Source organism: Simochromis diagramma, unplaced genomic scaffold, assembly GCF_900408965.1.
Source record: "Simochromis diagramma unplaced genomic scaffold, fSimDia1.1 OVJJ01000136.1, whole genome shotgun sequence".
NCBI classification, from domain to species: domain Eukaryota; kingdom Metazoa; phylum Chordata; class Actinopteri; order Cichliformes; family Cichlidae; genus Simochromis; species Simochromis diagramma.
The window spans coordinates 21,668-32,457 of NW_024387167.1; the positions used below are offsets into that span (position 1 = coordinate 21,668).

The 10,790-nt window shown below is 36.8% G+C and overlaps 2 protein-coding genes across 2 annotated transcripts; both read right to left on the bottom strand.

Annotated features, from left to right (window-relative positions):
* Positions 1-230: 230 nt before the first annotated feature.
* Positions 231-4,206, bottom strand: LOC120744446 (galactose-specific lectin nattectin-like). Its single transcript, XM_040048863.1, has 3 exons — positions 3,729-4,206; positions 3,459-3,567; positions 231-346 (listed from the first exon to the last, which is right to left on the bottom strand). The coding sequence occupies exons 1-3, from the start codon at positions 3,804-3,806 to the stop codon at positions 231-233; spliced, it is 303 nt and encodes a 100-aa protein (XP_039904797.1). The 5' UTR covers positions 3,807-4,206.
* Positions 4,207-5,210: 1,004 nt separating this feature from the next.
* On the bottom strand, positions 5,211-10,369 carry LOC120744447 (ladderlectin-like). Its single transcript, XM_040048864.1, has 7 exons — positions 10,142-10,369; positions 10,010-10,060; positions 8,910-9,019; positions 8,639-8,773; positions 8,395-8,500; positions 6,016-6,104; positions 5,211-5,321 (listed from the first exon to the last, which is right to left on the bottom strand). Exons 1-7 carry the CDS (start codon positions 10,200-10,202, stop codon positions 5,211-5,213), a joined length of 663 nt encoding a protein of 220 aa, XP_039904798.1. The 5' UTR covers positions 10,203-10,369.
* Positions 10,370-10,790: the final 421 nt, after the last annotated feature.

A 10,790-nucleotide genomic window follows, 5' to 3' on the forward strand; every position in this document is an offset into this window, starting at 1 on the left:
TTAGCGTTTGTGATTATCTGAGGTAATTTACTCAAATGATGCACAGAGGCTCACTCCTGCATTCTGTCATGCTCACATTTTTCAGAAGGAATTTGGGAGAAATATATTAAATATCATTTAAAAGATTTAATCTGCTTTGGCAGTTGAAATTACAAGTTACAGCACTGTACTTTTGTGTGAAGCAGTTCACTGCTTCACACAAAAGATGACCCTCATTGGACTGTAACAGCTCATATACTGTGACAATAACAAAAGATTATTATGGTCATTTTCTCCCAGCACCCATCCTGATGTCTCCCTTCAAATCCACTCCGTTCAGTCCGACCTCGCCTCATATCTGCTCCTCCTGGAATCAGAAAGACAGAGAAGAAAAATAACCGCGGCTAAGCCTTGGCTTTCTGCGGATTTCTAAGGCCCAGGTCAGGACATCTTGTTCGGACTTCCTGACCTAGAGACAATATTCTTACACAGTGTATGTGTAAGCATGCTGCAAAATATCCCTCTGCACTCAACGTCCACAATATAACGCCAGACAAAGCTTAAAACCCTCAAAACACGAAGCGCCAACTCGGTTATGAGCAGAACTGCATTGTGTATATAAAAAAAATAATGAAAAAAGCTCTAACTAATCATTTAAATAAAAAAAATCTAAAGCTTTCGACCCTAACAGTTCCATGACATTTTCTTTACAGCATGATATATACAGCATGTACAAAAAATGCTGTCATAGTCCCTGTTCCTGAATCCAGTCATCTTAAATCCCTATTTGACTTCAGACCTTTTGCTCTAATGTTAGTTGTCTTGAGGGTCCTAGAAAATCTTTTCAGGCCAGAAATCATGAAGAAAGCCTGTATATCTCCTTGATCTCATTACATTTGACAGCCAACTTTTGCAGGGATATGAATATTTTATAGACATGTCGATGAGTTTTTATTTCTGCACTTTTTCTGTTTTTTGTCATTTTTATTGGTTTGTTTGTTTGTTTTACACTCATTTTTATAATGTGATGATTAAATCTAAAATGAAATTAGATAAACAGGTTAGTTTGCTGTACTGTGATTGATTTAAAGTAAAGAACAGTGTGTGACTGGTGCACAGTCACACACTGGTGGCTGTGGTTTCTTGGTCAGAGTTAGGTTACATCAAGTGTAGGAGAGATTTGTATGAATTTGAGCTGATAATGGTGAGATCCTGTTTACAGGCAAAGTCACCCACTACAATGTAGACAACAGAAAATATAATTTATTTTATATTTCTTCTTTTTCTTCTGATTCACAGAGAGTATAATTATAAAAAAAGGGTTACAGTAAAGTTTGTTTTCCCATCTACTTAAATTATTTTATTATTATGTTATTATAGCACAAGGTTCAGTTAGCTTTGCACACAAACAGAAATATACTCCAAAAACGGCTTTTTACTTACTTACTTTGAGTACATTTCAGTGCCAATAGTTTTACTTAAGTACAGAATGTCTGTACTTTTGCCAAATCTCATTACAGAAGCCAGGCTCCTCTACAGCAATTTCAGGCTTTTCCATCCCCAATGCACAGCAACTGATGGAGAAACTGAGGTCATTGAGGTCAGTGTGCATTAAATGTACCATTGTGTTTTGGACATTGACCTCAGTGACCTCAGTAAAATTCTTTGTCATGTTAAGATGTGATTGGTGCAGAAAATGTTAACTTATTTACCAAGAATCTTACAGGTCAGAGATTGAAAAATAGCTCTTATGAAATTGTTCATCAATTTTTGAAATTGAAATTGAACTTCACTTGAACTACACTTTTAAAGCATATTTTTAAAAGCTGTTTTTTCCTTCACAGTTTCACCAAGGCTGTTACCTAATGGTGGATCTGATAATGATCTGTAAGTATTTATAAATAAGTCACATCTTTAGATATGATCATTATCATGATTTATATGCTTTTTATGGCAAAATAACGAACGAGAAATAACTGAGCATGTCAAATGAAAAGCTGTCACACTGGAAACTTGTACAGACAAAATAGTTTCAGAAGTTATATTTAGTAAATGATTTGTGTGGTGATGGGAAAGAGATGACCCTTCTGTTTGTAGCCAACATATGGACAAGGCACATTCTTTGAATTGTTCCACGACTGTCTAATTAAGGGCCTTGCAACTCCTTGATCTGTGATGGTGATTGTACAAGTTTTCTACAGCTGTTATTTCTCCAAATGTATTTATTTGTTAATATTCTGTTAATATTCTGTTATTGGAATGAGTACTTGTGTTCACGATGGCTCCAAAAGTCTGCCGTAAAGAGTCTGAGGTATCCACCTTAGTAGAAGGTGCTCATTTTAACTATTACCAGATGTGCAGCTGGGCCACATATAAGTTGAGGCAGGAAACCCACGCGTGTACGATATCTCAAACTGACTGGGACGTTACTGCTATAGTATAAATTTAGTGGATACAAGAAACATGCTTCGTAACAGTATGTATCCTATCATGCTAGCACTGATCTGATGTTTATGAGATCCCGAGGTCTGGCTCTCTGCCTTACTGTAAAAGTCATCCCAAACCATTGATAGAGATACTGTAAAAGAGGTTCAGAGAGTCAATCAGGTCTTCAAGCCCCATTTTTGCCACTTCATATGTTCTTTTAAATGTAATATTTTTAAAAAGTTGCACATCAATAAAACCTTTGCTTACCACCTGTCCTTGTAAATGTGTGCTTCTCTTCAAATTGACAGTCACTCAGAAATATCAATGCTTAAGATTTTAATGATACAGAAAATAAGAAAAACTGTTCATTTGGGGAAATAACATTTTGCAAGAAAAGCGTTCATTCCATTACACTTTCAGTTTGCTTCTACAAAGAGAAACAATCCAACTCCAATCATGCCACATGTGACTTCATTCCTTATGTTGCATTAGAGCTAAACAAAATAAGTAAAGCTGAACCTCAGAAACAGATTCTGTAGAGGATGTATGAGAGTGACTGCTTCTTTGCCAGGATTACCATGCCTTCATGTCAGCGGAAATCATCAGATGTTCTTGGTGCAGACAGATGACAGTAGGTTGGTACAGTATGCATCATCCCAACACTTAAGACCAAAAATCAGCATTGCTGAAAGGAATATTTTGGTTTATATAATAACAATAATATTAGTCAATATTCACTGTTAATTATACTATCACATCACTCTGTAAATATGTATATATATTGTAGCAATCAGAGTTATAGTCTGACGACCAAGAAAATGCCCAACAGATTTACTTTCACAAGTGGATGATTATGGCTTTTGCCAGACTCATCCACTTGATTGTCATAGTTTGTCTAGTCTTTATTATTTATTCTTTTTTTTTTTAATATTTCTTTTACTTGTTATCATCCCTTATGTAGCCAGTTTATCAAAGAAAAATATTCTCCAAACATGACATACCATTGCACACCCAGCACACTCTATACTTTCAGGGATTTCTGATTAATTTACCTCCAAAATTCATCCGCAGGCATTGCTCATAATACGAGTTGCTTGGCTGTCCAGGGCACCAGTTTGTGTATCTGAACTGTGTTCCATCAATCCAATACCAATAACCATTCTGAAAAACAGGACAGAATAGACAATAATGCATTTAAAAACAAGCTAAAGTGCAAACAACTACTATATAGAGACAGTGATACCAAAGAACAATGTTTGATAAGTGGATTTTTAACTGTCTCATAATGTCTATAAATATTTGTACAATGATTAGTCAGATACCTCTTGTGCATCTGAGCCTCCAAGCCATGTTTCTTGACTTGCATGTGTGGAATTAAATATGAGGTGCTGAACAAACATTACTCTTCAAAGGTGTGTACAGATGCAAGGTTTGCTTTCATGAAATCACAGTTTCTCTACAGTGGAGATCAACAGGCAGCAGAATTTCCAAAGTAAACAAAATAAAAAGGATTTCACCAAGCTAAATTTACAAAGCATTGTGTAAGAAAGTATTAAAGTCCATGCATAAAAACGAATGGTAAATCCACATTTTTACCTGAGCCCAAGACATGGCATGAAAAACATAGATAAAACAGCGTTTGGAGTACTCTGTCCAACCATGAGGGCATTGTTTTTTTGGCTTCATATCATGAGGTTCACCTGAAAAAAAAAGTACTTTATAAACTGGTGTCGAACAAACTATCCTATGCCTAGAAATGAATTTAGTTTTTATATTTATTCTTTAATTTCAGACCATTAAACACCATCAGGGCTGCAGTTTTGTTGTTTATAACTCATCATATTCCCCCATGTCTTGTTCATTTAACAGCTTTCTTTCCTGGCTCCAAATAGGAAAACCTTTAGAGCAGCTCACTTCTAGTCTGACAAAAGTGTTTAAAGCCCACAAGTTTAATATGATTCTACTTTACAGTGCTTTTGCTCTCTCGGACACTGCTTTGTTTCTTTCAATGTGTATTATGTGCTTAACCTTTCCAAATTTGTCTATATTTCTGCTGCCAGTACTATACTGTGACTGGTCAAATGTCTGAGTTAGCTGATAATCAGTTTATCGTCTCTCACTGTGGGGAACATCTATGTTTTGCTCTGACACCTGCACTACAACACAAGTTCAGCAAACCCTGCGTCATTATTTATATAGCACTTTAAAAACACACCTGGCAAACCAAAGTGCTGTTGTAACAGGGCGGCCCTTAGCAGCTGGAAAGACAGTGAGATGAACCAAGACAAGTGTGGTGGAACAAAAGTACTCATTTGCTATACAGCTCTCCTTACAACAATTAACTCATCAAGCTTGTTCACAGCACAAAATCCACACTCTAATGACAACTGGCAGCCTTAAATATGTTCAGCTGTCACAGACTTAACCATTATTCCACTCTCAGGTAAATTCTTAAATCCCAACCTTCCACCACAGTATACAATATATCAAGAATAATAAGACTAAATAAATACATAAATACATTTCACATTTTCATATTAATAAATAGTTCACACTTTAATTTTACACCAAACCCAGTATTATAAAAACCCAGAAACCCAAGCACAACAAGATTCAATACCACACTCTCTTTCCAATGGTCTCTCCCGGAACCTTTAAATGGTGTCTGGACCCCAGGTGAAACATTTGCCCAAACACCTTGACGAGGACACAGGCAAGAAAGGTGAGTAATCATTATCTTACAAACACTTATTTGCACCACTTTTATTCCTAGATTTCACACACACACATTTGCATTAGTTTCCTTACTGGTCAGCCTTAATCACAATCTCAATCACCATTCTTTTCTCCTCAAAGACAACCACCACATTCCTTGACGAGGAGCAGCTGTGCAGGATCTGAAACAAGGCCACCAACTGATTTTAAAATTCCCAATAAATAGTCATAAATATTTAACTTGTGTGCAAATCCATGCTTAAAGTGCAATGCTAAATAAAGTGCTTGATAAGGTGCTTTTAATAAAGTGAAAGGTGTGCTCTAAAGTGCTATACAGATAATATAATAAATATAGTGAGTCCTCTTTCTAAAAACTGTACAATACTAATATGCACATAGTAATAAAAAAAAAATCAGTTACCCACAGAGTTAAAAGCCAGGGAATAAAAATAGGTTTTTAATAAAGGCTTAAAAACTGGCACTGATGTAGCCTGTCTAATATGGAGAGGAAGGTTATTCCAAAGCATCGGCGCAGCAACAGAGAACGCTCTGTCTCCAAGTTTCAGCCGTGACTTTGGGACTGAAAGCAGCAACTGCTCAGCTGACCGAAGGGAACGAGTGGGACGTGGGGCTTCAACAAGTTAGACAAATAAACAGGTGCCAAACCATTTAGAGATTTAAAAACCAATAAAAGGACTTTAAAACGGATCCTGAATTCAATTGGAAGCCAGTGTAGAGAGGCCAAAATTGGAGTGATGTGATCAAATTTTCTTCTGCCATTACAATAATCGAAACATGAGGTAATAAAGGCATGAATAACACTTTCAAGTCACACTAGGAAAGAAAGGGCTTAACCTTTGATAAGAGTCTGAGGTGATAAAATGCTGATTTTACCACCCCGTTTACATGGTCATCAAAGGTAAGTGCAGAATCAATTTTAACTCCAAGATTTGTGATCGAACTCTTTAGTTGGGAAGTCAAAGCTGCAAGATCAACATCCGGAGTATGAGAAGAATGATTTGGGCCAAATAAAATTGCTTCTGTCTTTCGATCATTAAAATTTAGTTTTTTGCCATCCATGCTTTGACATCAGTAAGGCAGTCAAGCAGAGGTCGAGTTTGGAGACTATCAGAATGACTAAAAGGTAAGTAGAGCTGACAGTCATCTGCGTATAGATGGAATGGCACTTTGTTTCTGGAAAATCACGCCAAAAGGCAAAAGGTACAGTGAAAACAATAACGGTCCAAGAATAGATCCCTGTGGCACACCCCAAAGCAGAGGGGCCACAGAGGATGAAGCCGACCCCAACTTAACACAAAAGGTCCTATTTAAGAGATAAGACTTTAACCACAAAAGTGCCGAACCAGAAATTCCCACACAGTGCTGTAAGCGGGGAGATCAGCAAATTGTGATCCACAGTGTCAAATGCAGTGGTCATGTCCAACAAGACCAGCACTGCATATTTACCACGGTCTGTCGCTATCAGGATGTCATTCATAATTTTTTACGAGGGCTGTCTCCGTACGGTCAGCAATAGGTAGTCAGAGGTTTCAAACTAGCAACCTTTTCCACAAAATAATTAAGAAACTTATTGCACATAACCACAGAAGAGTGCAAAAGAATATAGCCTTCCGGATTAATTACAGAATTTATATAATTATATAGAACATGAGGGTTATGCGAGCTGGCAGCAATAAGTTGAGAAAAATAGGAGTGCTTGGCAGCCTTTACTGCTCTCTGATAGACTTTCCAGCTAGTCTTAAGAGCTTCCATAGAGACACACAGCCTATCTTTTTTCCACTGTCTTTCACATCTTCTACATTCTTTTCTAGTGGCTCTGGTAAAATCAGTTAGCCAAGGACTAGCCTTTAGCTTGCATTGTCTGAATATAAAGGAGCAACAGCGTCGAGGACAGATTTACTAATCCATCTGAGGTGGACAACTCGGGAGGATAAGAAATAAATTGGTCAAACAATATGGAAAACCGCCCGCGGTATCTGAGCCAAAAGCACGATAACATCGAGCAGGTACAGCACGCTTAAGAACAGGATTAAAAAGAACAATATCGCATAAAATAGGCATATGGTCAGAGAACACCGCATCCTCGACAAGTACGTTATGGGACAGATAGACCATGTGATAAAACCAAGTCCAGTGTGTGACCACGTTCTTGAGTGGCACCTTTAACCTTTAAGATCTGCCATAGAACCAAGTCCGCCAGAGCTTACTTTATATTTTTACATGCTGTAGTGCCATTTTTGGGAGCATTTCAAGTTGCTATACATCAATACAACTGTTATAGCCCATATTTTAATAACATGTATGCAATAGTCCATAGTACTACATTAATTGCAAAAAAGTGCAATAAACTACAACAAAATTGAAAATTGTTTTTGTATATATATATATATATATATATACATACATATACACAGGATCCCAGCTAGGTCATCCTTGGACATTTTTTGCCAATTACCTGCTATTTAGAGGGTTTGAATGCATTCTGAGTCTAAAACTAGATTTGTACCTACTTTGATTATATCATGGTGCGTGAATTTATATTGATTGTTTGAGAAAACAATAATAGCTTGAACTATATGAGTTAACCCCTGAACATGTGACCAGTTTGATTCAGTGCTTAAGATTTTAATGATACAGACAAGCCCAGAAAGAACAGTTCATTTTTGTACTTGAACCTTTGCTAAAAGCAGCATTTCCATTACACACTCCTGAAAGTGAAAAACTACATTTTCTGTCATTTATTTGCATTTTTTTTCAGCATCACTGCAAAAGAACTGAAGCAAAGATGTAAAATGAGAAGCGGACTCTTTGGGGGATATATGAGACAGTTTGCTTCTTGCCAGTTACTTCATGCCTTTGTATGAGGTCAGGAATCACCAGATTTTCTTGACGCAGACAGATGGGCGGAGGCAGGAAAAGAACACACCATTCAAACACTTTTTTGCTGTAAGCAACAAAAATCACATTAACTGAAACTGATTAATAGCAGTGAGTATTTACTACTACTATCAAATCACAATGCAAAAATTATTGTATATTTTATTCCTATAAAATTTAATGTTTTTATTCACTTGTTAAACAAAAACAATTACATTTGGTATTCACTTATTGTTATTTAACAAGATGCAGCATTTGTATTAACTATTTACTATTAATAAATAATATTATTTAGGAAAAGAGGGTATTGTGGCTTTTTTCCTGAACATTAATAGGGCTTACACTATTGTTTAAGGGATTTCTTTAAATATTTACCTGAAAAATTCATCTCCAGGCAGTGGCCATAATTATTGCTCGGTTTTCCATGACACCAGTTTGTATATCTGAAATTTGTTCCATCGATCCAAGTCCAATTATAATTCTAGAAACAGAACAGAAAAGAAAATAATACATTTACAAACAAGCTAAACTCTCAAATAACAGAGGGTACAAAACAAGGTACTTGCTAAGCAGAACAATACTTTATCTGTCAGAATTTGCATAATGATGAGATGTATACCGCTTTTGCATCTGAGCCTCCGAGCCATGTAGGTTTACACTGGCGAGTGGCACGACATATCAGCCTCCGAATGAACTTGTGCTCTCTGTAGCTGTGTACAGATGCAAGGTTTGCCTTCATTTGCTCACAGTTTTTCTACAGTGGAGTTCAAGAGACGGGAAAATTCCCAAAGTAAACAAAAAAGGATTAAGGATTTCACAAAGCTATACTTACAAAGTATTAAAGCATTAAAGTCAATCCATGAAGAATAAGGTTAAATGCACATTTTTACCTGAGCCTGAGCCCAAGACAGGGCTTGGGAAACATAGAGGAAGCATCGTTTGCAGTACATCTTCCAGCCAACTGGACAGCGTCTGGGTGTCTTCACAACATGATCTTCTCCTGAAGACAAGCATACAAAGCAACACTAAAGTACTTTTTGGAACAGTCATTTTGGTTTTTTAGCTTTTTGGACCACTTGGTTTGGGGTTTTTTTGTTTGTTTGTTTGGGGTTTTTTGTTCTTCTTATGTGTTACACTTCAAATCAAATATCAAATGTTAATTTCTATCAATTAAAAAGGATGATATAAGTGTATTAGACTATCACTCATCTAGTTTTTATGACATGTGGTCTAATAAATCTGTGAAGCACTGTATGTTAAATGTTCGAACATTTTATCTCAAAATGACTATAAGAAATCGATCCATGTGTTTACTCTTAGCAGTTTACTACTGCAGAACTATTTAAATGATCAGTAGGTACAGCAACCAGTCCTCACACATACACAGTAATTGACCATGTAGTCCCATACTGAAGTCAACCTAGGGTAACATGGCAAAGGTTCCCTGTTTAAGAAACAGAACTTTCTTGTTATGTTAGTTCAAGCTCAAGCTTTGCCCCCCAGTGCACCTCTGGCTTGTTCAGTGTCGACCCAATTAGACCTTGTAGATCCACAGATGTATTTTTTAACTGTTTGCACAATTAGAGCTAAATGTGGTGTTACTTGTTCCAAAGAACATGTACGGTTGTCCCGTTCTTTGGAATAAGCTTCCTGCAGAATTGAGGCCAATTACATCTGTGCTTACATTCAAAACAGACTGTAAAACATTTGCTTTTCACAGGCCCTACACTCAATAACTGTGTTTGTTTACTCTTTTCATACTTTCCTATATTATAGTTATATGCTCCTTCATAAAATCAGGTGCCTCCTGCCTGTACATTTATTCATACTGTAACTGGTCAGATGGTGCCAACGTTAAACATTTCATTTTTCAATTTATTTTCTCTCATAACCCATAACAATTATTTTGTACCACAAACTTAGCTTGTGTCTGCTGGACTTGCACTTCTGTTCAGAATGACAGAATATATTCTGGAAATTTTCACAGGACCTGTAAGCAATAGTTCCTCTGTACCACTGCTGCCCTCTTCATCTTCAAGATCTGGATATATTCAAACAGATGTTGACTTTCATCATCAGTTTCCCATTCTATTCCATAAGCACATTATACTCCAGTACTCACCAATAGCAGATGTCAAAGCCATCACTGCACAAAGAAGTGCGGACACAATCAGCAGCTTCATGCTTATGTTTAGTATCTCTGTGGAAAACAAGATCTGAAGTGACAGGTGGTTAAAAGAGAAAGGAGATTCAGAGAGTTTGTAGCAGGTGATCTATTTCTGTAACAGTAGTAGCCGTCAGCTTCAGCCTTCCAGTGGGAATGAAGTGGGAAACAGATCTAAGAGCAGCACTTATATACTTTATTTTACATAGTTGCAAAATCAGGAAGTAATATTTCATTAGAAAAAAAACTGATGGAAAAAAAAGTCATGTCACCCAGATCATTGCGGCATTTTCTCGGAGTCAAACATCATAATAATAATAATAAATTTTATTTATGAGCGCCTTCAAGTCACCCAAGGACACTTTACAATAGGATAAAACACTTAGTAAAACAATGGCAGAATAAGAACAATAAAATACAAGCACAAGATAAAATGAACAAACAGTGGATTCACAGTGAATATGCAGATTTGAACAGATGAGTTTTGAGTTGGGATTTAAAGGGGGAGAGAACCAATATTTCTTATTTCAGGGGGCAGAGTTCCACAGCCTGGGAGCAGAGCAGCTGAAAGCTCTGCTTCCCATGGTGGTGAGCGGCGGAAGGAAGG

Excerpts from the sequence above, each read along its gene's own strand:
- LOC120744447 (XM_040048864.1), bottom strand. The coding sequence starts at position 10,202 with ATGAAGCTGCTGATTGTGTCCGCACTTCTTTGTGCAGTGATGGCTTTG. Across the intron at positions 8,774-8,909 it reads TGTCTTGGGCTCAGGCTCAG|AAAAACTGTGAGCAAATGAA; the intron begins GTAAAAATGTGC and ends ACTCCACTGTAG. Across the intron at positions 5,322-6,015 it reads ATGACCATGTAAACGGGGTG|TTGGTGGCCTTGTTTCAGAT; the intron begins GTAAAATCAGCA and ends TTTTAAAATCAG.
- LOC120744446 (XM_040048863.1), bottom strand. The coding sequence starts at position 3,806 with ATGTTTGTTCAGCACCTCATATTTAATTCCACACATGCAAGTCAAGAA. Across the intron at positions 3,568-3,728 it reads GAGGCTCAGATGCACAAGAG|AATGGTTATTGGTATTGGAT; the intron begins GTATCTGACTAA and ends CCTGTTTTTCAG. Across the intron at positions 347-3,458 it reads CCTGCGGATGAATTTTGGAG|GAGGAGCAGATATGAGGCGA; the intron begins GTAAATTAATCA and ends TTCTGATTCCAG.